Source organism: Bos grunniens, chromosome 27, assembly GCF_055505025.1.
Source record: "Bos grunniens cultivar Pamir isolate PY7600 chromosome 27, Bosgru_T2T1.0, whole genome shotgun sequence".
In the NCBI taxonomy this organism is placed as follows: Eukaryota; Metazoa; Chordata; class Mammalia; order Artiodactyla; family Bovidae; genus Bos; species Bos grunniens.
In genome coordinates this window covers 3,306,958-3,334,885 of record NC_141191.1, presented here as the reverse complement: position 1 = coordinate 3,334,885, position 27,928 = coordinate 3,306,958, and the positions used below count along the sequence as shown (strand labels likewise).

At 43.5% G+C, this 27,928-nt stretch overlaps 1 protein-coding gene and 2 long non-coding RNA genes across 4 annotated transcripts in view; 1 reads left to right on the top strand and 2 right to left on the bottom strand.

Moving 5' to 3' along the window:
* CSMD1 (CUB and Sushi multiple domains 1) overlaps positions 1 to 10,156 on the top strand; it is a 2,074,203-nt gene extending 2,064,047 nt beyond the window's left edge. Inside the window, exons 69-71 of the mRNA XM_086379826.1 lie at positions 238 to 325; positions 9,707 to 9,839; positions 9,941 to 10,156. Of these exons, the coding sequence (XP_086235952.1) occupies positions 238 to 325; positions 9,707 to 9,839; positions 9,941 to 10,100 (381 nt within the window). The 3' untranslated portion in view covers positions 10,101 to 10,156. The remainder of the gene's footprint in view (positions 1 to 237; positions 326 to 9,706; positions 9,840 to 9,940) is intronic.
* Positions 53 to 7,860, bottom strand: LOC147343412 (uncharacterized). Its single transcript, XR_015156041.1, has 3 exons — positions 5,060 to 7,860; positions 1,223 to 1,628; positions 53 to 407 (listed from the first exon to the last, which is right to left on the bottom strand). It is a non-coding gene; the product is annotated as an uncharacterized LOC147343412 (long non-coding RNA).
* Positions 10,157 to 10,821: 665 nt separating the features above from the next.
* Positions 10,822 to 15,015, bottom strand: LOC147343410 (uncharacterized). Of its 2 annotated transcripts, none has more exons than XR_015156043.1 (3): positions 14,885 to 15,015; positions 11,793 to 12,016; positions 10,822 to 11,688 (listed from the first exon to the last, which is right to left on the bottom strand). It is a non-coding gene; the product is annotated as an uncharacterized LOC147343410 (long non-coding RNA). The 2 variants fall into 2 exon arrangements; XR_015156042.1 differs by having other exon boundaries at positions 11,466 to 11,688; positions 11,778 to 12,016.
* Positions 15,016 to 27,928: the final 12,913 nt, after the last annotated feature.

The window sequence follows — 27,928 nt, the reverse complement described above, 5'->3', positions numbered from 1 at the left end:
ATAAATAAGGTGTAAATTTTACTACTGTTTTGGACATCAAAATTAGACAGAGTTTGGTAGTTGAAAGTTCATATCTGTATTTCTCAATTTTAACTATAAATGGGAATCTCAAAGGAATAACAAATGTTTAAAATAACTAACCATTAATGTTTAAATAGGAGAAATAATATTTATACTATGATACAAGAAGAGGTTATGATTAATTTTTGTTGTTTTCTTCCTTTTCACGTGTATCAGGTATCATCCGGACTTGAAAGAGGAGGGTTTACTTTTCAAGGTGACATACACGGAAAAGACTTTGGGAAATTCAAGCTGGAAAGGCAAGGTATGCTGCACTTACATGATTTTTCAAATCAAATATCAGGGTGGTCTGCAGGTGACTGAGCTGAATGCAATAGAAAATGTGACTGGAAAGAAACAGAAACAAAAATAACAGGAGAGACACATATTTTACAACTGGATGAAAAAATCTTCCTCCTCAGCAAGCAAAACAGGAAATATCAGCTGGCATAAATATGCCAGACACAGAATATCTTTAATATACAAAGAAATACTTTGAAATATGGGAAGAAGGCAAAATGGAAATTCAAAGAATAAACACACTATATTACCCTAAGAATATCATTAAGAAAGAGTAATTTAAAATGGCCAATAAACTATGAAAAGATATTAACTTGAAAAATATGTATTATGGTAACAAAGATAGATCATGTTCAGCTATGAGAATGTCAGATTTGGTGTGGACTAGGAAAAGGCACTTGGGTGTTCATTTTTGGTGAGTGTGTGAGTAGATGTCTATAATTTGACAATAATCTTTTATAAAAAATTCTATCTCTAAGATTTTTAATCAGACAAGTGTGACCATGATTTTTTGCATATTCAGGTATGTGTACAGCAGGACTATTCTTAATAGTTGAAATTAGAAATAACCTGCATATCTCACACATATATCATAAATGAATTGCTTCTTACATCAATCTTATGCAATGTGTTATATTAAATGTAAGACAGTTTAATTCAATATATGTCATTAGAGAACAAAGATTACATATTGATGTGGAATGGTGTTTGTGACTTATATATATGAGAAAGAAGTTTGCTCTAGATAGAAGGGACAAATCTGCCTGCCTGCCTTCTTTATGTCTTTCTCAAGTACTTGATGTATATCTTAGTAATTAGACAAGAAAAATGTATGAAAAAAACTACTAGATGTGAAGCTTACCTCATCCACTTGCTAGTTCTGTGATCCAGGAGGAATTACAACACTCTGGAGCCTATTTCGTCATCTGAAATCTCAGTAGAGAGTCAGTTCCCGGTTGCTGGGAAGATTGAGTCAACATGAGGGTTTGCTTTGTGCTAAAGCTCTTCTCACACACGTCCTTACTCATGTTGCTGCTAACAAATATGAGAAGAGGCAATTTTTATAATGAGATGAGTGCCATGTTACTATCAGCTACTTTCTACTTTACTTACAGAATGCTCCTAACGTATTAATTGTACATAGAGGAGTTCCACTGTGTAGGATTTGATGCCAAGCAGTCTTTCAGAGGAACATGAGTGTAGTATTCGGTGATGGTTGTCACTGATGTGCTCATTTCATAAAGCCTTTATCAGCATCCTGAGGGATTCTAAAGGAAATATATATCAAACTGTATAATATCATGCTTGGAAAAAAAAAAAAAAACTTGACCAAAAGGGATCATACAATTAATTATACAATTAATAATACAATACTCTAAACCCACCTTTCCAAATTAAGAACTATTACATAGAAGAGCTTTAAATTACAATGTCAGCCATGGCTGAGATGGAGCTTTCAATGGGGTCACATTATTTTGAGATAATGAAAATAGGCCAGCACTAATGATGGTGAAGTTTTCTCTTGCTTTGAGCCAAACCCTGTGGTTATCTGCCCTCCTTTCTCCGAGGCACATGCTCCAGTAATTCCGTCTAAGGACACCCCAGCGAGCCGTGCACAATACTCCGTGGATGGCAGAGTTTACTGATCTAGTCAGCCTGACCAGAATCATCACTTTGCTGTTGAGAATTTTTTTGCACTGCCCCATTTCTTTTTAATCTAACAAAAGAACAGCTTGCTTTAACAAGTGATCTTCTCATGTGATGATGAGCTTATTGTCAGGAAAAACAATTTGGCTCACAAAATAATGTGAATCACAAGCAAGTCTCCCATTCAACTAATGAGGAAAAGTCTATGTGTAAGTAATGTTTCAACAACAGCCATTCATTTCAGAGTTATGGCTACACTCTATTTTTATGGATAAAAATAAGCAACCTCTTAATTGTCTCCAGTCAGTAGATAAATTAAAAAAAAAAAAGTGATTATCTTTAAATGGATACTGCTGCTGCATCACTTCAGTCGTGTCTGACTCTGTGGAACCCCGTAGACAGCAGCCCACCAGGCTTCCCCGTCCCTGTGATTCTCCAGGCAAGAACACTGGAGTGGGTTGCCATTTCCTTCTCCATTGCATGAAAGTGAAAAGTGAAAGTGAAGTCGCTCAGTCGTGTCCGACTCTAATGACCCCATGGACTGCAGCGTACCAGGCTCCTCCATCCATGGGATTTTCTAGGCAAAATTACTGGAGTGGGGTGCCATTGCCTTCTCCGAAATGGATACTAAAGCAAGTTAGTTTGAAAGGCATCTCTAATGCAAAAATTGTGTAAGAAACAAAAATAAATTGGTTTCCCCATTAAAATCGAAGCCCCAAGGACCTCCCTAGTGGTCTAGTGGCTAAGACTCCATTCTCCAATGGGGGCCCAGGTTTGATCCCTGGTCAGGGAACTAGATACTGCATGCTGCAACTAAGATGTGGAATGGTCAACCAAATGAAAATAAATATTAAGAAAATCTAGCCCCCCTATTACACCCCCCCAATCAGAATGGGAGAAAGTACAAGCCATGTATCTACTCAGACACATGTATCCAGAATATATAAACCCTATTGCTAAATAGTACACATTTCAGTTCAGTTTGGTTGCTTAGTCATGTCTGACTCTTTGCGACCCCATGGACTGCAGCATGCCAGGCTTCCCTGTCCATCACCAGCTCCCAGAGTTTACTCAAACTCATGTCCATCAAGTCAGTGATGCCATCCAACTATCTCATCCCCTTCTCCTCCAGCCCTCAATCTTTCCCAGCATCAGGGTCTTTTCTAATGAGTTAGTTTTTCACATCAGGTGGCCAAAGTATTGGAGTTTCAGTTTCAGCATCAGTCCTTCCAATGAATATTCAGGACTGATTTCCTTTAGGATGGACTGGTTGGATCTCCTTGCAGTCCAAGGGACTCTCAAGAGTCTTCTCCAACACCACAGTTCAAAAGCATCAATTCTTCAATGCTCAGCTTTCTTTGTGATCCACCGCTCACATCCATACATGACTACTGGAAAAACCATAGCTTTGACTAGACGGACCTTTGTTGGTGAAGTAATGTCTCTGCTTTATAATATGCTGTCTTGGTTGGTCATAGCTTTTCTTCCAAGGAGCAAACGTCTTTGAATTTCATAGCTGCAGTCACCATCTGCAGAGATTTTGGAGCCCCCCAAAAATAAAGTCTCTCACTGTTTCCATTGTTTTCCCATCTACTTGCCATGATGGGACCAGATGCCATGATCTTAGTTTTCTGAATGTTGGGTTTTAAGCCAACTTTTTCACACTCCTCTTTTACTTTCATCAAGAGGCTCTTTGGTTCTTCGCTTTCTGCCATTAGGGTGGTGTCATCTGCATATCTGAGGTTATTGATGTTTCTCCCAGCAATCTTGATTCCAGCTTGTACTTCATCCAGCCTGGCATTTCGCATGATGTACTCTGCATATAAGTTAAATAAGCAGGGTGACAAAATATAGCCTTGACTTACTCCTTTTCCTATTTGGAACCAGTCTGTTGTTCCATGTCCAGTTCTAACTGTTGCTTCTTGACCTGCATACAGATTTCTCAGGAGACAGGTCAGGTGGTCTGGTATTCATTTTCCACAGTTTGTTGTGATCCACATAGTCACAGGCTTTGGTGTAGTCAATAAAGCAGAAGTAGATGTTTTTCTGGAACTCTCTTGCTTTTTTGATGATCCAGTGGATGTTGGCCATTTCATCTCTGGTTCCTCTGCCTTTTCTAAATCCAGCTTCAACATCTGGACGTTCATGGTTCACATACTATTGAAGTCTGACTTGCAGAATTTTGAGCATTACTTTGCTAGCACGTGAGATGAATGCAGTTGTGCAGTAGTTTGAGCATTCTTTGGCATTACCTTTCGGATTGGAATGAAAACTGACCTTTTCCAGTCCTGTGGCCATTGCTGAGTTTTCCAAATTTGCTGGCATATCGAGTGCAGCACTTGCACAGCATCATCTTTTAGGATTTGAAATAGCTCAACTGGAATTCCGTCACCTCCACTAGCTTTGTTCATAGTGATATCCCCTAAGGCTGACTTGACTTCTCATTCTAGGATGTCTGGCTCCAGGTGAGTGATCATATCATCGTGGTTATCTGGGTCATAGAGATCTTTGTTTGTATAGTTCTTCTGTGTATTCTTGCCACCTCTTCTTAATATCTTCTGCTTCTGTTAGGTCTATACCATTTCTGTCCTTTATTGAGCCCATCTTTGCATGAAGTATTCCCTTGGTATCTCTAATTTTCTTGAAGAGATCTCAAGCCTTTCCCATTCTACTGTTTTCCTCTATTTCTTTGCATTGTTCACTTAGGAAGGCTTTCTCATCTCTCCACGCTATTCTTTGGAACTCTTCAAATAGATACATCTTTCCTTTTCTCCTTTGCCTTTAGCTTCTCTTCTTTTCTCAGCTATTCATAAGGTCTCCTCAAGCACACGTTTAGCAGGCAAACAACCTAATTAGAACACTGGCAACCAATTTGAATACACATTTCTCCAAAGAGATAAAAATGACCAACAAGTAAATGAAAAGATGCTCAACATCATTAATCATTAGGGAAACACAAATCAAAACCACCTCACACCCACTTGGGTGGCTGAGATCATAATGACAAGAAATAAGTGGAAGCAAAGATGTGCAGCAATTAGGAGGCTCATACCATGCTGATGCAAAAGTGATGATGGTGTGGTTGCTGTGGAAAACTGCCTGGCAGTCATTCATCAGGTAGTTGAAACATGAGGCTTCCACAAGGTTCAGCATTTCCACTCCAACACATATGACAAGAGAACTAGGAAACACATGTTCACACATAAATCTACACATGAATGTTTATACCAGCATTATTCCCAATTGTCCAAATGTGGAAACAACCCAAGTGTCCATCAGCAGTGAACAGATCAACAGCATGTGGCGCATGCATACTGTCGATATTATCTTGAAAACGTCATGCTAAATACGAGAAGCCACTCACCAAAAAACACATACTGAGTTCTTGTATTTATATGCTGTATCCAGAGCAGCCAAATCTATACAGACTGAGAGTAGAGCAGTGGTTGCCTAAAGCTGGAGTACAGAGGATTGACTGCTGAGGGCCTCTGTTCAATTTTAGGGGCGACAGCAATGTTCTCACATAGGTTGTGGTGATCACCGCAGCATCAAACCCCCACATTTTTAATAGTAAAAAAGAAAACTCTTGAATTAAAAGGGTGAATTCTTGCACCCTAGCATTAAAAGGGTGAATTCTACAGTATGTGCATTTCTTTCAGTAGTGCTCCAGTCTATAACGTGAAAAGACACTCACCTTCATTCTTAAGAAGCACAACTGAGAAAACAGCTGCACACTGCATCTGATTTCCTAGGGCAGCAGCAGTGGTAATCATGTGCAGAAGTGGGGCAGCGAGAGGCAAGGATGGAGGCAGGGGGCGTGGGCGGGCGGAGATTGGACACAGTGTCCAGGTCTCTCCTGAGATGGATTGGGAGGAAATCGGGATGCCACTTTGGAGAGAGATTAGGTAAGACTGAGAACTGTGGTGTTGGAGAAGACTCTTGAGAGTCCCTTGGACTGCAAGGAGATCCAACCAGTCCATCCTAAAGGAGATCAGTCCTGGGTATTCATTGGAAGAACTGATGCTGAAGTTGAAGCTCCAATACTTTGGCTACCTCATGCGAAGAGTTGACTCATTGGAAAAGACCCTGATGCTGAGAGGGATTGGGGGCAGGAGGAGAAGGGGACAACAGAGGATGAGATGGCTGGATGGCATCACCAACTCGATAGACATGAGTCTGGGTAAACTCCAGGAGTTGGTGATGGACAGGGAGGCCTGGTGTGCTGCTATTCACAGGGTCGCAAAGAGTTGGACACGACTGAGCGACTGAACTGAACTGAGCAATGCTACAAGGTACACGTTCTGTTGGGCAGTGCTTTTACTTCTTAGAATCTATCCTGTATATTCAGCCTCCTGCTGATGCATTGCTGCAGAAAGGGGATTTCATGGTGGCATCACAGAGAAAGGCTAGAAATGAACCAAATGTTCTTCAGCAGCAAACTGGCTAAATAAATTCTGGTTTAGCCAATTAATAGAATACTGCACACCTAAAAACAATTACATGCACATGCGCAGATGGAAGAACTTCACAAATATATAATTATAATAATAATTGTCACTCAGTCATGTCTGACTCTTTGCGACCCCACGATCTGTAGCCTACCAGGCTTCTCAGTCCATGGGATTTTCCAGGCAAGAGTACTGGAGTGGGTTGCCATTTCCTTCTCCAGGGGATCTTCCCGACCCAGGGATTGAACCTGGGTCTCCCGCATTGTAGGCAGACGTTTTACCCACTGAGTCACCAGGGAAGCCCTCACAAATATATGGTTAAGTTTAAAAAGGCAAATTTTAAAAAAAGTAAATAGTATACCCATATTTTAGGAAAGTAAGAACAGAGAATAGTCACGTATATTAATAATACACAGGGGACTTTCCTGGTGGCCCAGCAGCCTAGACACCGCACACCCCATGCTGGGGGCCCTGGTTCCATTCCTCATCAGGGAACTAGATCCTGCATGCCGCAACTAAGACCCAGTGCAGCCAAATAAATAAATACAAATACATATATACACACACACACTATACTAGGACATTATGTGAAGGACGCTAAAGCACAAACAAAAGCAAAACTGAAGACCTTGTTAATCATAAAGAGGAAAACTAGTGCAAAAGGCAAGGCGTGACCCTTTATGTCCATCATCTTCATATTTATTTTTATATCTGCTTATGCTACTTTAATTAATATCATGTGCATGTATTACCCTTTAAATTATTAAAACATGGGTAAATAACTGAAATTAACTAGGAGATCCAGACAGCATAATAATTTCAGAGTCAAGTCAGGAGTTTAATTCAAAAAGACCTTTCATGTTGCCCTGTGTCATGATGTGAGGTCTCCTGTGGCAGGTCCATTATCCAGGATTTTATTAATTGGAAGTCTGAGATCTATTATGGCCAAAAATATATAGTCTTGCTTGCAGATAACAGAAAGTGGCTTTGGTTCATTTAAGCAGACTACAAATTTATCAGGATGAGCAGAGATGCACAGAATTATAAACACCTGGAGAATGAGCCATGGTAACTTAAAGGAAACCAGCAGATACTGAACCACTACAAACACAGCACCATTTTTTCATTTCTCAAATATGTACTGAGCAACTGTTATGTTCCAGGTTCTACTGTAGGAACTGGAGATTTAAGAGGAAAGCTGGCCAGACAACTACCCGGGCATCATGCAACCAATTTTCTAGTAAATGTGGGTCCTGGGGAAACTGTGCGGCTAAGGTTCTAAGTAGCTGAGATGTCCTGACATTTCACTCTCACAATAAATCACTGAAGCTAGGCCCTTTGAGCGGCACTGGGTTCTCCTGGCTGGAAAGTGCCACCCCTGGTGGCTGGGGTTACTGCTGCACCCGGCCCCCAGGCTGGACAGGCCTGCCCTGCTGCACCACCACCCCCAGGAAGCTCTTGATGCTGTCCCCAGGGCTCTAGCCCCACCACAGCCCTGAGTCTCTGCATCACTTATGCTAACGCTGTGCCCAGGGAGGGGGCACCCCACTGGCTCTGCTCACAAGCCCCCTCCTGGGTGCTGAGATTTAGAACAAGTATCTAACATCCCCCGTGCATGACAGCTGGTGTATGCACCTGAAAATGAAAAATTAAATCTGAATCACACATGCTGATACAGGAGGATCGCCAAAAGGTATGGTTGATTTACAAGGTGCCAACATCCAGGATAAAACATGTTTACATAAGAACTGGAGGTGGTAGTGAGTAGCATAATCCTGCATCTACTGAAGGTATGTGTGAATGTTCGGTCACTCAGTCCTGTCCAACTCTTTGCAACCCCATGGACTGTAGCCCACCAGGCTCCTCTGTCCATGGGATTCTCCAGGCAAGAATACCAGAGTGGGTTGTCATGCCTGCTTCCAGGGGATCTTCCCGACCCAGGGATTGAACCTGCATCTCCTACATTGGCAGGAGGACTTTTTACCACCAGTGTCACCTTGGGAAGCCCATCTACTGAAGGAGATGACAATATCATTTTTAAGATTTTATGAAAATTTCTTTAAAAGGCTATTTAATTATTTTAAATATTTGATTACTTCTTTGTATTTGTGTTTTGTTAAAAAAAAATGGAACAGGAAACATCTCATAAATTCTGGAACTATACTTTGAAACGAGGTCAGCTTCATTTTACAGTTCTGCTATATTCAGATGACCCCAGTCATAATTAACTACACATGTGCATTGAGTGGTTCCATGCATTTAAGCCAAATACATTTCAAAATTGTGTTTTATAAGTAAATTCTTTAAGAATAAACTTATTTGGCAATAATCCCTTGATAAATGTTCTCTGATCTGAAATTTTAGTGTTTGCTTCTTCCTCAGTGCTGTGCAGAACTCTCCACTGTGGAGATACACAAATTAATGATCATATCGCCTGCCTGGTGTCTGAGATGTTTATACTTGCCTTCCCTTCTAATGGACAGAACTTATTTTATAGAAACTTGCTTTATAACATTGACGTGCATTCTTTGATGATTTCTAAACTCATAATGAATTTTGGAATCTATGCCAATAAAGATAGATTGCACCAAGATATTCACATGTCTCCATGGTGGCTCAGATGGTAAAGAATCCACCTGCAGTGTGAGAGACCTGGGTTCAATCCCTGATTTGGGAAGCTTCCCTGGAGAAGGGAATGGCTGCCCACTCCAGTATTCTGGTCTATAGAATTCCATGGATAGAGGAGCCTGGTGGGCTACAGTCCATGGGGTCACACAGAGTCAGACATGAATGTGATTCCACTTCTATAGACACCTGGACTTCTTGTGTAATTTCAGTGATTTGTCCTGGGGCTGGAGCAAACAGCACATGCTACCCACATCTATAGACAGATACAGCCCTGTATATGCTTCAGTTAGACTTTACACAAATGTGAGTATCTACAGCCATAAGCAAAAGTCAATATAACTATAAGCAAAAGTCAATATAACCACAGCCCCCTTTGCTGTTCTCACACTGGAAACACGACACTGTCACAGGGCTGAAGGTAAATGAGGAACCACCAGTTTTTTGTGTCTTACTCCTTAAGATGGATGTTAAAATCTTTCAAAGAAGTGTCAGCTATTCCCAATGGAATGGGAACACTTTCTGCTTCTTGTAGAGTCTACCTTTATTTATAAACCGATTGTCGCTCTGTCTCTGGGTGAGCAGGAGGACACTGACGGCAGGTTAAAGCTCCCTTTCTTTTCCAGACCCCGTGAGCTCCGACCAGGACTCCTCGAGTCACTACCAAGGCACCAGCAGCGGCTCTGTGGCGGCTGCCATTCTAGTTCCGTTCTTCGCTCTCATCTTATCAGGGTTTGCATTTTACCTCTACAAACACAGGTACCGTAGCCCCGCCGTCGGTTTACAGACGCTGCGTCTCTCCCCAGGGCCTGGCCCTGCGGTCCTGACGGCCTGTCCCCCTTCTTGTCTCCCGCCCCTAGGACGAGACCCAAGGTCCAGTACAACGGCTACGCCGGCCACGAGAACAGCAACGGGCAGGCCTCCTTTGAGAACCCCATGTACGACACGAACTTAAAGCCCACTGAGGCCAAGGCCGTGCGCTTTGACACGACTCTGAACACGGTGTGCACCGTGGTGTAGCCCGCGGGCGGCCGCCTCATAGCCATACCTCCGACGACGGACAGCAGGGATCACAGGTGCCACAAACCCTCCCCTCTGGCCCCTCCCGGCACGCGGGGGCGCGGGCCACAGACAGGCCCTCATCCCGGAGCGGCCCGCCGCCGCCAGCTGCGGCCCAGGCGCGCGGAGGAGGGCGCGGCCCGGGATGCGCCGCCTTGCCCGGCAGCCCTGCCCGCCTGGTGTGGCCCCGCTGCCTCTCAGTGCAGCCTCCGCCGGACGGCCTCTGGGCCACACATGGTAGCACCGCAGTATGGGTTCATTGTTTTGTGTTTTTTTAACCCCCATGAATATTCTGGAAAAAGAAGAAAAAAAAAAAAAGCCCTCCTGAAGAAGACACCTTTCCGGCAGCCGCACACACCTGCAGACGCTTTGCGCCGTCCTCCCCGAGACCGGCAAGCTTCGAGGGCCCCGCAGCTCACCTCGGGGCCGCCCCAGGGCCATCTGCAAACTTCCCAGTCAGCTGTTCTCTCGCAGAATTTTTGACGCACAATTTTTTGCACTAGTGTGTTATGAATGACTAAGATTCTGATAAAAAAAAAATAAACTATTTACACGGGGTTTCTACACACTATCCATTGTATATAAGCATCCTGCCATACTGTCAAGCTAAGCATTCCAGCTGCAGTTTAGTTAGCGTGTGAGAAAATAGAAAAAAAATCCCCAGATATGGCACAGGTTTTAAAAGGAAAAATAATATGAAGAGACTTATTTTATTACTGCTTTCTTTTAGCTTCACAGCTGTGTTGAATTCATTGAGACAGAACAGAGGCCTTTTATTTCCCCTCATCCTTTCTTTGGTCTTGTCCCCATCCCATGATCGTCAATATTCCACTACTTCATAGCAGGAGGTCTGCAGCACTTTCTATGTGCCATGTACAGATGTGAATAGTAATTTATTTTAGGTCACTCATGACCTGCCTGTGGGTTTGGGCTCACCACACAGTCTTCCTGTCCATCCTCTGCTGTGATTTCTCTCTTTCGCTGCCATCCCTCTCATTTTCTGTTAAAAGACTGTGTGTTCCTGGGATGCAGTGGAAAAGTTTCGGGATGATCAAAATAGTAAGCGTTCCTTTAGAGGCAAGGAAAAGTCACACCCACTCTTCTTTCCTGATGACACAGTTTAGATATTACTATTATAGATTTCTTCTGTTTCATGCTGTATAATCCCAGATGGAAAGAAAACTTTGGTGATTTTTCTGAGCTCAAAATTCTTCACAGGTAAATTAGGAATCACAGTATAAATAAAGTAGGTGTGATTACCAAGGTGGTAAAAGCCCAGACAGGAAGCAGAAGATGCAGCCGTGAGGATGTTTACATAATAAACTCGGAGATCATGTTTATTTTTACTTACAGCTGTTTGATTAAAAAAAAAAACAATTTTTTTTAAAGCCAAGGCGTATGTTATTACCTGAGTTTTAAGTATGCATTCCACTTACTGAGAAGGTCCCCTTTGTCCATCCTTGGCAGCATCGGTAGAGACTTGGTTCTTGAGGACATGTTCATACGTACCTTTAAGACTGATGCGTTTGTTGCATGCTTCGATGCAGGGCTTGAAAAGTGAGAAAGGAAAAACACAAATGTCAGGATAATAGCTCATTCTTTCAAAAGTTTCAATTTGAACATTTCAGTCGCTCTTACCCATGGGGCACTCACTGTTGTGCTGCCTGTTTGAAGGGCACAGCTGTTGGGAAGTGTGGCCAAGCTCCACGGCCCCGGCCTCTCCCAGCCTCTCCCACCCGCAGCGTGGAGCTCCAGGGTTCGCCCTGGCCAGACTGGCAGTGGGACCAAGAGGGCTTTGCAGCCTGGAGTCCTTATGGCTTCTTCTCCTTAGGCCAGATGAGGTCAGTTAGAGGCAGGCTCCTCGCACACCCAGGGAGCTGAGGTAAAGAAAAGACAGGAGGAAGCTGTCGCGTCTTTGTGTGCAGGGGAGAACAGGGTTACTATACATATGAGGTGTATATATATACATACATATAGATAAATATAATAGCGTGTACATATGCGGTTTGAGTCATTCAAACTAGGTGCAAAATGCTGACTTCAGAGTCTGAATCAGTGTCTCTCTCCACATCCCTGACCTGCTTGCTGGTCAATGACGTTACAAAACCCTGACACGACAGGACATACCTACATACAAGAAACCACATATCAGATCAGACGTGATTCTCCTTTGTGTGCAAAGTCAGAGTGTCCTCGGTTGCCAGTTTGGAGCATGTTATTAAAAAAAAAAAAAAGTATCCCATGAAATTCTTGTGCGAGAATTCTGCCCAGTTTCTTCCCAGGGTGTGCAGTGTTGATCAGATTCCCGCGAGGTGCTGGAGGTTCGGTCCAGGCCGTCGGCAAGTGCGCCCTCCTGCCCGGCTGCAGGATTGTTTCCGGGAGCAGCCAGAGCCCATGGAGGGCGGGAGCCCCGGACAGGTTCTGTGCTTCAAAGCTGTTCAAACTGCTGCTTGTCCCACACATCTTGCCTTTCTTCAGGCTAGCTGCAATAATTTTTTTCTTCTGTAAAATATTTTGTAAACAACCACAAAAAAAACAACAAAAAGCTATTATAAAAAAGGGGAAAGAACGCTGGCATTATGATCAGGAAACCATCGCCATCAGCCACCCGTCTCGCCACCTCGCCACATGCTGCTGACATGAAGTAGGTGCAAATGACCTTTTTGTACAGAGATATATTTTTTATGAAGAATTTGTAAAATTATTAAATATGCTGTAATTTTTTGATTAATGTAGGTAAATTGTTAAAAAAATAAATGTTTTTACAATACAAAACTGTAATTTTCCCAATAATGTACAATGTACCATCTCTAGCTGACGTTCAGTTCCAATCCTATTACACATGTATTAATATTAAAGTGACCTGTTAAAATGAACAGTTATCTTTTTTTGTCAAAAAAAATTATACAGAGAGTGTAATATAGCCTGTGCAATGCCACCTATCTTTAAAGCAAATCAGAGTTCTAATTAAATATTTAATTTTAGATTTCTATTTTTCGGTGTGAATTAATTTTATCTTTAATAGATGCCTGCGAGTCATTGGAAGGGGAGGGAAAGAACAAATTAGTGATGGGTGTTCACTGTGTTTAGAACAAGAGTCAATACTTTCCCAAGACAGCATCCCTGTTGCGGTTAACAAAGAGCACATTTATGAAAAGCACTGATACAGAGAAACAGAGGCTGACAGACTTCTTGATGGTTTTTGACTTAAAATCACTGAGAGCTTTCAGTTCCCTCCAAACCAAAATCAAGCCTATACTTTTATGATTAAAAAAAAAAGCGTGAGTTATTTCTGTAAGCCTTCACAACACTGAAAACGCCATATAAGAAAACGTAGATTTCACGGAACATTCCAAGGGTCGTGCATGAAGAAGGCTCAGAGAACACCCCCTCAGGAGCCTGTGACAACAGAGCCAGCTCCCTGCTCACTTCTGGGCTGGGGGACACAAAGCTTTCCGAGTCCTTGGTGTCAGGTGGGGTGTTGTGCAGTTAACCAAATCATAGTCATTTTCCTGAGAATCAGTCATTACACAACAAAAAAACAACAAAGAATGGCCCCGCTGTGGCTGCCAAGTAACGAAGGTTTGTCCTCCAGCCTAGTGTGTAGGTCTCCTAGGACCAGTGGATGTCTTTAAATGCCAAGGACTACCTTGCAGAAGACCCAGCTCCAGATGCCCACGGACATTCAATATAATCTAACGAAGTAGGTTGTACCACTGATTCTATAGATGACCAAGCAGAAATCCAGAGACATGAGTGAGATTATCCAAGTATGCACAGCTCAGCGATGCTGACGTTAGAGGCCAGTTTCCCCTTGCTTTAACATTCTTCTTTGCCATTTGCTTTAACATTCCTGGGGTGGAGAAATCTGTCTGCTCTGCCTGGAGGGTGGGGGTGTGGCACACGGCCTGCACGGGGGATCCCACAGGAGCTGTCGGGAGGCTGAGTGCACACCAGCTGTGGGCGCACACTCGCTCTGAATACTCACTGGGGCCCCTTCCGTGAAGGCCTGCGAGGTTCACACTCTCACCAGCTGAAAGCCCAGCACACAACGATGCAGCTGTGGGTGCCAGGCAGAGGGTCCTGAGAGCACGAAATGAAATCTGACTGCCTCCTGGTCTTGGCTGAATTGCTGTCACAGGACGACAGGGGGTTTCAACCATGGCAAAGTGCCCAGAATGGCAGGTTCATGTCTCTGGAACGTCACTGCTTCTGAAACCCAGCTCGAAGCCTGGGGAACACCCTCCCCATGACAGTCTGTGGGGTGTCAGTCTCAATTCCCCCGCCATCCTGAGCCAGGAACCTCCTTCCGGGGCTGGGGGCAGGCTGAAGCCTTGAGGGCCATGACTCAAGCCTGGGGCACTTTTGCCTGATATGAGGGGTCTCCCAGCAGCCTCCAGAAACCAGCCACCCCAACCCTCTCCCATCACCCCTGCCCCAGGTGCTGGGCTGTCCTCTCCACCCTGGAAGCCCCCACACCCTTCCAAAATTCTTCTGTTCAGGACGTTCACACTTGTGCTTCGGCTCCTGTTCAGAAACACCGTGGTTGTGGCTACAACTAATCAGATCTAGAAGGTGCCTCCTCCAGGGCTGCGCTGACATAGCCTCGGGGTTAGACTACCACTCCTGCGTCCAGCACAGTTTCATCGCCAACACAGGAAGAGCCACAGCCCGGCAACTCCCTTCTGTCTTTGCTGAGGACAGTAACCAGAGGAGTAAGCAGTTCCCCATGAGGGGTCACTCACTGGAGAACAGCAGAGCCTGGGTCCAGCGATGTCCCACAGATGGTCAGTCTTTCTGCTCCAGTGCTCCGAGAAATCCGCAGTCATTAAAAGTCCAGGTAAACTAATATTTTCTCTCCTCAACGTGGTGTGTTCTGGAAAATTAAAGACAGCACTAGAATGGAAATTCCCATGGCGGGCGCATGTTGATGTATGGCAAAACCAATACAATATTGTAAAGTAAAAAATAAAAAAATAATAATAATCAAATAAAATAAATTATATAAAAAAATTTACATATTTTACTAAGAAAAAAAATTTTTTAAAAGAAAAGAAAAAAAGATAGTCAACCACAGTTACTAGAAGCCAAAACTGGGCCAGTTATACATGTAAAGAAATACTCCATATTCAAGGTTTGCTCTCCATGATGCACTGATACATCTTCTCCCAGACAACTGTCCTGGCTTGCCATGACAATTCTTTAGGGAAGATGCCCTCAGTGTCTGAGAAGGCCATAATACCTGCTGATTTGACAAGTGTTTATGCAGTGTTTATTAAATATAAAATTGAGATTAGCTTTGGAGAGCTCAAGATTTTTAAAAAAGCAGAGTCCAGGCTCCTAAGAGAAGTCTAGTCCAGGAAAGGCAGATACACAAGCAAACAGTTGCAGTAAATATGGCTGTTATGTGGTTGGTACATGCATTTGTCTGTCTGCTCAGAGTGATGCATCATGGGAAAAGATGCCTAACATCTCTGGGAGCGGCAGAGATGGGGAGATTATTGAGGAAGCCTTTCCAGGAGCTGTGGCTATTAATGGGGCCCTTCTGTTAGCAGGGCCTTCCCTGGTGGTTGAGACAATAAACAATCTGCCTGCAATGCAGGAGATCCAAGTTCAATCCCGGGGTCAGGAAGATCCCCTGGAGAAGGAAGTGACTACTCACTCCAGTATTCTTGCTTGGGAAATTCAATGGACAGGACAGTCCATGGGGTCGTAAAGAGTCAAACATGACTGAGTGACTGATACTTCCACTTTTTTTTTCCTTCTGTTATTAGAACCCCAGGGTCCCTGGCCGCCTTACTGGATGAATGATACTAATGTCCCATCAACATCAGTATTCTACCTCTACTGGCTCAATGGCTCCCCTTGCAGTTTTCAGCTTGTTAGTGCTAAAGAAGCACGGCCCCTAGCTATTTGGGGCATCCCTGGAACTTGCCTTACATGCGTCTCCAAGGTTTGCCATTTCACATGTTGTGTGACGTTTCTTGACGCCTGTCGTTTACCAGGGACTCGTCTAAGGAAAAGCTGTTTCTCTCAACGTGCTTGCCCTGACCTCATGATGCAAGACTGGCTGTCACTGTTCCAGTCATCACAGCCACGTTAGGAAGGAACTCCAAATGCCTGAGGTAAGGAAGAGATGACACCAGCCACATCTCTCTTTCTTGGCTTTTGTATCAAGAAAGCCAACAATTTCACAAAGTTCCCCATCTCCCCCCACCACTTTCAACAAACATCCATGTCCATCTCATGGCCCAGAATCTGGCCACAAGCCACCCAGGGATGCAAAGGAAAGTGGAAAAATAGACAATGGAAACTTCAGTAACTTTAGGACTCATCACCTTGGGGGTGGGTCAGGAAGTGCCCAGTGACAGTGTGGGTTTTGACGGTAACAAAAATAAATTGCTTTAAGACATTTTCATCCTTTGAGAATAAATAAAAGATCCCATGCGTTTACCCCCTAAACAGAAATCAGACTCTAAGACTCCGCCATGAGGATCCACGCTCACTCACTCAGCAATCCTACATCACTGTAGCACCTCATTATACATGCTGCTTCCCTCTAGACACCCGACCCCACCGCTCTCTGTTGTTGTTGTTAATTCGAGGCTTTAAAACAAAAATACAAAGACAAAAATAATTTTATGGATACGGTACATACTAATTTAGAGAAATTTCTTTATGGGTAGGGTAGCACTGGTTCAGTAACATTCTCCCACTAGATAGGATATACATAAATAAGATTTTAGTAGGAAAATGATTTAAACTGAAATCATCTTTTTTGTTCTGGGGAAATGTGTGCGTGTGTGTGTGTGTGTGTGCGCGCGTGTGTGTGTGTATTTAAAAGACTCAAGCAGATGTTTTCATAAAGAAGAGTGGCACATTTAATAGCGTACGCCTTTGTGAACAGTTAGCTATGTTGGCATGTGGTTTTTATGATGCAGAGAGCAATTTAACGACGTATGGAAAAGTCAAACATATGTTGTTCTAGCTGTCATATCAGCTTAAGAAGTAGTTGTCATAGCTTTCTACATATTTGTTTTGAGTTACAGGTAGAAAAATGAATTTTCTTTCCCTTACTGCTGTGTTTGAGTCATAGATTCTAGTGGCAACTCTGAAATAAGATAAAAAAAGAAGACCTGTGCTTTACAGTTTTGTATCAATTTTAGCCAGATGCCTACTAAAATTTTTTTAAAAATTAATCAAATACATACTTAGGCTTTTAGGCATTATTTACATCCAAGCAACATTTAGCTGGTAATGTCTGTAAAATTACAACTAGCCAAATAAGAGAGTCATAGACTGTTTGTGAAATGCATCTGCATTAACTACTAACCAGGGAAATGAAGAAAAGCTTATTGTTTTAAAAACATTGTGATTGAAAATAACTGCAAGTTAACACAATGAAGGGCTGTTAAAAACCAGTTCAGTGAGGAAGAACCACCAGCCTGCTTCACAAAGCTGATGAGGCTACAGTAAACCCGACACCTTTCTGGGTATGCAATGGTGGAATGTGTTGTAGTTGGACAGTATGGATCAATAATCTTCATGGGGTTGATATATCTGACCTGTTAATATTATGAATGAAACCAAATCCTAAAAAATATAAATCTGTAAGAAAACAAATGACAAGCCTCTACATTAGATAGATATCAATATAATAGATGCCTACACATGTATATCTGTAAATGACTAAATGGCAAAAATAAATGAAACAAATGTTTGAGAGCAGAAAAAGCCACAAAACTGAAAGTAAAATTGCATAAATACTATTCAGCCATTAAAAATGTTTACTGGGCTGTGCTTAGTCACTCAGTCATGTCCAACTGTGTGCGGCCCCATGAACTGTAGCCCGCCAGGATCCTCTGTCCATAGGGATTCTACAGGTAAGAATACTGGAGTGAGTTGCCATATCCTCCTTCGGGGATTTTCCCAACCCAGGGATCAAACCCAGGTCTCCTGCACTGCAGGAGACTCTTTACTGTCTGACCACCAGGGAAGCCCATGAATACTGGAGTGAGTGGCCTGTCCCTTCTCCAGGGGATCTTCCCAACCTAGGAATCAAATTTGGATCTCCTGCATTACAGGTGGATTCTTTACCAGCTGAGCCACAAGGGAAGCCCAAAAATGTTTACTATAAGATCCCATAGCAACATAACATAGATAAGGGCACTTTGAAATTTAGAACTGATTTATGTGACAATTGTAACTAAAAAGCCACCTAATGACCAAAAAAATCAGGAACTAGAGTCCTGCGTGTCTTATTGGAGGGCAGCAGACTATGGGTGTTAATGTTTCACTGGCTTTGCTGTAATGTTTTAAAAATAAAAATGGGAAAATAAATTGTAGAAAATCGATGAACAAGAGTGAAATAATGTTTTCCAATCACTAAATTTACTTATAACAACTGAAAATCTGGTTTACTGGAAACAGCTGACCGTGGAAGATCCGCCTACATACACATCCGAGTCATGGATGGGGCAGTTACAGATTCTCAGAGAGACGTGGAGGCAATTTATAATTACTTACTTTCTGATAGTTCAACTGAACAAAGCCTTAAAAAACAGTGTTGTTAATTTTTCAGTTCTAAACAATTTTTATATCATGATATGAACTCCCAACTCAATTAATATTTATATTTGGTCAATATTTCACATTTTATGAAAGAACTTAAGGTTTTGAGTACTATCATAGTATACAATAGTCTTACCAACTCTGATCTTTTCCAACTCCAATACACACCAGATGATGTAACTCGTTTTTTCATTTTCCTATAGACATATGTGTGAGCATGTGCACACTCATGCACACACACTCGTGCACACACACATCCGTGTTACTGGAGCCATCTCTGTACTCTCGTCCTTGTTCTGGGTGTCCTCTATGACTTGATCTCATTATTGCCTTTACATCATATTTCCCCATATTCTCTAAAATGTGGCCTATTTTGGGTATAGAAATGGTATTTATAATCAGAAGATTTTGGATTTAAATCCCAGCTGTGCCACATGCTAGATTCATGATTTGGGGAACATACCAAAAATATTCTCAAGTATAAAATGGGGAATAATGATGCATTCCATTCATGGATGTAATGAGAAGTTAATGAGCAATAGAAACTACTCAGATTTCAGAAACACTATTTTGGGGCATGAAAATTCAATCTTTTTAGGAGTGATTTGATAGTATCCTTAAAAAAAAAATTAAAAAAAGGTACATTGATTAGGTTATACCAAGCTGGAGTAACAAATAGTATCCAAATGCTAAGCAGTAAAACAGAAGTGCATTTCATACTCTCCAAAGTTTAGAGCAAGTGTTCAGATGAGAAGTACCGTCCAGGTCACCCTCTGGGCCCCAGGAGATGCTGGCTCAGCCACTTAAGGAGAGAAAACTGGCTAAAGAACAAGTAGGAACTGCTCACCTAAACTGGTAGCTTGACAGCTGATGAGACACCTTCACATCACCTGCCTATTGCAGGAGCAGGAGGTCGAGGGCTGTGAGGGTCAGTGTTTGGGGGCATCGGGGGGTCAGCCTCTGTCCACTCCTGGAGGCAGGGCACCTGGTAAAAGGCACAGAGCTGCTCAAATCGTCAAGTACCGTGATCAGGCCTTTGAGGTCCTAGGCAGTACTGGGCAAACATAAGCACTCGTATTTCAGAAGCACAGTCTGTGAAAGTGGCAGGAAACATGCCAGAAAGCCAAGACGTGGTGATGGACGGGGCCAGAGTGGTGGGTTGCAGGGAGCGCTGGCTTCAGCAGGGCTCCCGGTGAGGTTGCCCACAGCCTGACACCCAAGCTGAGGCTCGCAGGGGGCCAGGCCTGTGGATAGCAAGACCTGAGCTGGGCCAAGCTTCCATGGGCAGGGCTGGGGGGCAAGGCAGGCGTGGCAGGAAGGGAACCTAGGCCCCAGTAGGTTGTGGAGCCTTAGAATTTGCACAGAAGTGCAATAACTTCCCTACCCAGACCAGCCCCACCCGGCCAGCCAAAGGGCTCCTGCTGCACCTGGCCACCGGGAGGAGCGTTAGGACCCAGAGCTTCGTCTGCCAGCTCCAGACGTGCTGCCAGAGCCGAGGCGGTGGTTGCATGTCAAGGGCAGCTCCTTAAAAAGTAACATCTAATGGTGGGATTGCAGACGTCCCGTGGATGGGGGAGCTTCTGCATCCGTGGCTTCTGAGCTTTCCACGTGGGCCCATCAGCCCCTCCCCTCCTCTGACGCTGCCGGAGCTCTTCTAACCCTAGGAGCCTTACCTCACAACAGTGAGCAGCACTCAGTGCTCAAATCAGACAAGATGTTCTCAAACGGGGGGAAAGAGTCACTCGTCCAACAATACTCGGACCCCAGTGATCTCAGGGGCCTTCGTGGGCTTTTCCACAGAAAATGTGAGCACCGTCTTTGCTATTCGAAAAGGACTAGCTCTGCCTGCCCTTGAAAATAAGATGAGTTATCAGCATCCAAATGGATCAACTAAAAATAGAATATAATGCATGGTACTTGTGAAAAACAAGAATTGCCACACAACCAACAAAAAGAAAGGAAGGCAAAGAAGCATAGGTAGCTTCATGTTAGCAAAGGTGTATGTTCTAAAGAATGCTGTCACCCTGCACTTTCTGAGGGCATTTAAAACACTTCCAGTGAAGAACCACAAGTGTCTTCTTGTCCTGCCCCAAAGGTCTCTCCTCCCAGAACACCAGTTCCTTGGCAGTGCAGCTTGCTGCCCTGAGAGTAAAATCATGGTAGAAAATAGTGCTACAATCAGTAGAAAATAGTGCTATAATCAGTAGAAAATAGTGCTATAATCAGAATATTCATGGGTTCTGAGTTTTAAGTTAAAGACTAACTTACACAATAACCTGGAAAGCTGCATGATAGTAGTCTGGCCAGATAGACTTAAATTCATATTTGGGATGTTAAAACAAAACAGCTCCATTACACAAAAATTCTTTTTCCCCATCATAAGGGATACTGAGACACAAAAGATTTTCCAGTTGCAAGCTTACAGAAGTTAGTTATGGAAAAGCTGTAGTTATGACAGGTGGCCGACTTCCTATAGCTGACTTCTTTAAGGATGATTCTAGCAAAATCACCCAGTCCTGGTGTTTACTTCTAGCAAAGCAAGTGGAAATGTATATATTATCTCCCCAAAACGTGTCTGCCCTTCCCCATGAATTAGTTTTCCCTAGCTCCTCACACGGAGAAGGCAATGGCACCCCACTCCAGTACTCTTGCCTGAAAAATCCCATGGATGGAGGAGCCTGGTAGGCTGCAGCCCATGGGGTCGCTAAGAGTCGGACACGACTGAGCGACTTCACTTTCCCTTTTCACTTTCATGCATTGGAGAAGGAAATGGCAACCCACTCCAGTGTTCTTGCCTGGAGAATCCCAGGGACGGGGGAGCCTGGTGGGCTGCCGTCTATGGGGTTGCACAGAGTCAGACACGATTGAAGCGATTTAGCAGTAGCAGCAGCAGCTCCTCACATATGTATTCACTTATTTTTGGAAAGTCCTTCTCTAAAACCAAACAGACAGATTTTTCACAGCCTCTAACACCAGAACCAAGACATTCTTCTGCATGTATACAATGGAATACTACTCAGCTTTGGAAAAGAAAGACATAAAGCCATTTGCAGCAACATAGATGGATTTAGGATGATCCTAAGTGAAGTAAGTCAGAAAGAGAAAGATGCATATCATGTGCTGTTGTTGCTTAGCCTCTAAGTCATGTCCAGCTCTTTTCTGACCCCAGGGACTGTGGCCCACCAGGCTCCTCTGTCCCTGGGTTCTCCAGGCAAGAATATTGGAGTGGGTTGACATTTCCTTCTTCAAAATACCTTATAATATATCCACATATAGTGGAATCTAAAATAATGGCACAAAGGAACTTATCTACAAACAGAAACAGACTCCAGACATAGAGAACAGACTTGTGGTTGTTGAGGGGGAGGATGGTGGTGAAGAGAAGGACTGAGAGTCTGGGATTAGCAGATGTAACTATTATATACAGGATGGATAAACAAAGATCTCACTATAAAGCACAGGGAACCACATTCACTATCCTGTGATAAGCCATAATGGAAAAGAATATGAAAAGAAATGTTTCACTGAATCACTTTGCTGTATAGCAGAAATTAAAACAACATTGTAAACCAACTAGACTCCAATAAAGTAAATTTTAAAAGAACACTCTTCAGTGTGAAGAGTGGGCACCTTACCCGTGGTGAGGGTCCATGCTGCCTTCCTGGGAGATGGCCAGGCCCCAGCAGCAGTTGAGCTTTGGCACACAGCAGACCCGCACTCCCTGTGATGGTTGTTCTCGCTGGTGATGAAAGTTTAATTAATGAGAGGGAGCATATGAAAACCAGCTGGGCCCTGAGAGGGGTGTGATTTGTTAGAAAAAAGAAACCAATGATGTAGACAAAGGCATAGCAACAGGGACCCCAGGATAAAAGACTAAAGTCCTTCTGCAACTTGGAGGAGGGCACAGACTGTAGTAAGAAGTTGGTGAAACGTCCCTAGCTTCACATCATTTTACTCAACTTGATTACAAGTCCTGATCCTTTCAGACCCAGTTAGCATTCACCCACCAGATCTTAGAGAAAGTCTTTGCTGGGACCCTGACTGCATAAAACCCCCTCCTCTGTGCAAACACAGCAGCCCTGACGTTTCTTTGTAATATCCATGCAAGCTGAAGCTTCCTTCAATTAATTAAAGTTGGAAAAATCTAGATTTCTTAATAAAGTCAGCTACCTGTGAAGATGACCAAAGGATCATTTCTGAATGTGAATTAGGAAAGGCTTGAGCAGACTATTATTGAAAAGCATGAGGAACTAGAAGAAAGCTTATCACTGAAAATAAAAATGAAATTTCTAGGGACGTTTCTGGTGGTCCGGGGTTAAAGACTGCATGTTACCAATGTAGAGGCGTGGGTTCAATCTCTGGTCAGGCAACTAATATCCCAAATGCCACATGCCACAGCCAAAAAAAAGAGAAAGAGAGAGAAATTAAAAAATAGTTAATAAAAATTAAAGGTCAGGGGCCTGTGTTCTGAAAGCTCTTCTGCAGAATCCTCACTGTCTTCATCTTTATCACCAAGGCTACCATATTATTTACGGGGTGCCTGGTGTGAGGTTGACCCAGGTATCACAGACTGTCGACTGCTTTGAAAACAAAGATTAAATTAGAGAACAATTTGAGACAACAGAAAAAGTCACGTTTTCCAACATGTTATACTAAGTATTTTAAAAGTCTCTGTTCCCTGATAGGTAACAGACTCCTTAAGGATCAAGAGGGGAAAAAAAAAAAATAACACCTGTTTGGCCCTATTAGTGCTGATATTTATTATGTAAATGAAAGAGTATTTATTAATGACACTTTGTGGTGAGTGGTTGTGATTTGGGTTCCCCACTCCCCTTCTTTCCTTCCTTCATTAGAAGTAATGAGCAGAGGGGATGTCTGGGGCCACCAATCATGGCCAGCTCCCCCTGCCCTTCAGGGGGCCTGATGCACCTCTGTGTTTACAACAGCAGCTTGTGACCTGGGTCTAAATTATCACAGGAACCCTGTATCCTTGGATACGGCCACTGCCTCCAGGGTAGGCAGGCAATTAAAACGAATACAGAGCAAATTTCAAACCTCTTATTTAAATTTGGGTGAAAGAACATTCTCTTCCCTCTGCCCAGGCAACCTCGGGCTGGCCCGGGAGGACAGGCAGCCCCCTGGGGGCCACGGCCATAGAGACGATCTGTTAGGCAGTCGTCAGCCCCAGGAAGCAGAGCTGATGGCAGAACAGGTGATTTCTGGGTCAAAAATCACTCGTTTCCAGAACCAGCACTGTCGCATGAATTGCCAAGGTGGCCTGGGTTGCTTTTTATTATTATTACTTGAAATGAAAAGATTCCTGATTGATACCAATGGCGAATGATTCAAAACTTCCCCTGACTGATGTAATCATCACATAGAGCTTTCTCATCACCGTATAGGTTTAAAAAATGTTTCAGAAAGCATAAAAATTAAGTGGGAGCACAGAGAAAAATGTGGGAAACAGCTGTTTGACAAGAAGGGAATTAGTTTTGGGGCTCCGGGTGAGTCCTACCTCCAAAAGGACTTCGGCGGCTGGAGTCCACTGGCCTTGAGATGAAAGGATGAATGTTCCCATTGGAAATGTCACTAAACACTTGAGTGTCAGCCACTATTTATCATGGTCTTAGGAGATTTCAGCGAATGTTCAATGGGCACTTAAATTTCACCTCTGCTGAGAGTGAGCAGCACAGAACGACCCACTGCCCATTTTGCAGAAGCTGACGGAGGCCAGGCTGTGCTGGAGAAGAGGGACCCCTGAACCCACTTCTCCCAGGTCATAAACTGCTGAAGTCACACAGTGACCACAAAAGGCACTGGTCATGAGAAACAGGGGGCCCTCCATGCACCTTGTATCCCCTTGAAATGAAAAGCTGGGGACGTGGGCAGTGGCCACGGGAACAAAACACGAGCAAGTGCTTTCAGGACCCGGGCTTCTGAGCAAATGGGCCGTATCGAGCGGCTCAGTAAGTCTCTCACTGAAGAAAGGGTTCTTGTTAGGGCAGTGAAATAAAACACAGCCGTACGTCATCGAGTTGCCTCCTAGATCTGTCAGTGACGACAGCATTATTTCCCCTCTGCCTTAACGTGAGTGATGAGTGAAGTGCCTACAACACACACACAATCGCCTGTGCACAGGTGATGCTTTCTTACAGGTCAGCCTGGACATTGGGAGTCCCCAGCAATGGTGGTATCTGTGAAAGACCGCCAGGAACTTGTGTAACAGAGGCAGCTTCCCTGCACCTGATCCTTTGGGATGAAAAGGTCTGAGTGAGAGCGAGAGGAGATTCTATCTAATAAGGCACAGTTTTTGCCCTGGGAGGCAGCGCCCATCATGTGACAGTGGGGTTCCTGCAATGGCCGTGGCACCTAGACTGTCACCACATCCGAGGTTCCCCAGAGGGAGGGCATGTGTGTGCGTGTGTGTGTGCACGTGTGTGTGTGCACGGGGACCAGCCAGGCAGAGACAAGGCTCTGTGGAGGCTGCTAACCTCCCGTTTCTCTATCAGAGGCTGACTGGGCTGAGAATGCAGGCCCTCATCAAGCTGTAAACCTACAGCATTAACTTTTCTCTGTGCAGACTATATACAATGAAACATTTACAACACGGGGGCAGGCTTTCATGAGAAAGAAAGATGTAAAAACGCTGGACCTGCTCCTAATTAGAGAAACACAGATTAGAGGAACAGAGAGTGAAGGGAGAAAATGGGATGCCGGCAAGCGCAGGCCTGAGAGTGAACACAGGCTTCACCTCCACACTCGGCTGAGATGGTGAGCAGCTGGTGCAGCTTGCGTGGGAAACTTCTCTTAGTATTAGGAATGCTTTCACCATATTTTTTACTTACAGCTCTAATTGTATTGTGCAAATGTCCTATTTAAAATGTGTCTTTGGGGGCGAATGGCTACATGTATATGTATGGCTGAGTCTCTTGCTGTCCGCCTGAAACTACCACAACATTGTTAATTGGCTCTATCCCAATACAAAATGTTTTTGGTATTTAAAAGAAATAAAAATAAAACATATTTATTGACTCTGCTGTGTTTAACAGCAAAGCCTTAGAAGTGGCTGCATGGTCCTCAGTGGGGGGCCATCAGGAAACCAGGGGTGTCCACTAAACCAGCACCAAAATGCTCAGCCTGAAAAGGCAAAACTGACCTCGTGGTGGGAAAACAGCAAGAGGTGGCAACTGCACGTGGAATCCTAACGCTGCTGTAAAACAGGGGATGCAGTTTTACAGAGGATACAGGAAACCACACAAAAGGATGCATGATGACCATGACCATGAGCCTGGGGGAACCAGAGTGATTCTGGTGGAACCCCTAATCCAGTGAACCCAACTCAACACCAACTGAAAGATGCGCCACCGAGGAGGAGACCCAGGAAAGAAGAGCGTGAAGCAGAGCATCATGTGTCTGTGGTTGTCAGACACATCCCCACGTCCAACCTGAGACATCGTAGAGTGTTTAAAAAAAAAAAGAAACAAAGAACATTGTAGAATCTACGAAATGCTATACAACTCATTTGATACCCTTTGTGGCCTTTGAATTTGATATTACTGATTCAAACTAGTATACTAAGCTCAGTTAAGTCTTACAGTTAACAGTTGTGTTTGATGAGTGGGAAGTGTGCTAGGAACCTTGACACAAGGAACGGTCAGAGGGACACAGTGCCGTCAGATAACAGACACTCTCACAGAGCCAAGCCTGGACGGGAGAAAGGGCCAGTGTGTCTGTCACGTGGGTCATGGGACTAACACGGCTGGGGATGGGCACCAAAAGGGGACCCTGAAGCATCTCAAATGTGAGGCAGACAGGGAGCCTCTTTATTTCAAGAACCTCATTCTGATTTAAAAAAAATTCTAGAAATAAAGAACAATCAGTTCAGTTCAGTTCAGTCGCTCAGTCGTGTCTGACTCTTAGCAACCCCATGAACTGCAGCACGCCAGGCCTCCCTGTCCATCACCAACTCCCGGAGTCCACCTAAACCCATGTCTATTGAGTCGGTGATGTCATCCAACCATCTCACCCTCTGTCATCCCCTTCTCCTCCTGCCCTCAATCTTTCCCAGCATCAGGGTCTTTTCAAATGAGTCAGCTCTTCGCATCAGGAGGCCAAAGTACTGGAGTTTCAGCTTCAACATCAGTCCTTCCAATGAACACCCAGGACTGATCTCCTTTGGGATGGACTGGTTGGGTCTCCTTGCAGCCAAAGGGACTCTCAAGAGTCTTCTCCAACACCACAGTTCAAAAGCATCAATTCTTCAGCGCTCAGCTTTCTTTATAGTTCAACTCTCACATCTGTATGTGACTACTGGAAAAACCATAGCCTTGACTAGACGGACCTTTGTTGACAAAGTCATGTCTCTGCTTTTTAATATGCTGTCAAGGTTGGTCATAACTTTCCTTCCAAGGAGTAAGTGTCTTTTAATTTCATGGCTGCAATCACCATCTGCAGTGATTTTGGAGCCCAAAAAATAAAGTTAGCCTGTTTCCCCATCTATTTGCCATGAAGTGATGGGATCGCATGCCATGATATTTGTTTCTTTAAAGTGTATGCAAAAACACAGAAAAGAAAGGCTTCTAACTATTGCATGTGACTCCACAGAACGCAGAGTTTATTTGTGTAAACCTGCTGCAAAGTAAGTAGCTGCACCCCTTTCAGTTTGGAATAATGATTATTAGTAGATAATACTTATGGGGCATTTATGAAGTGTCATGAAGTATTTAAGCTGCTCACAATTATTAACCAAAGATTGAGGATTCTCGGTATGTAAATAAATCACTTCTCTGTTCACATTCTAGAAAAGCTACAATTTATTAGTAGTCAATTAAAAATAAATGAAAATTTCTAGACCTGAAATGGAAATCTGACTCATGATCCTAGCTTGGTGGTTTAAATGACATTGTAGAGAAGTCACTGCCTTCGCAACCACATTTTGCTATTCAAGTGAAGGATTTCCATTATTCATTAACTGACCTTTTTATTTCATTGTGCACTAATTGGCTGTGTGATTTAATTATGCATAAAACTCTAATTGATGATATTAAGGGTGCTTGAATGGCTCTATCTATCAGAAGGAACAAATTGTGATTATTATGTGGTTTTGTTATGTTGTAGCCACATAAAGAAGCACATTTCACAAATTGTGTGCATTTTATTCCTAAAGATAATCAAGGTCTCAGAATCATCAAGTGAATTATAAGCTAACATTCAGACCT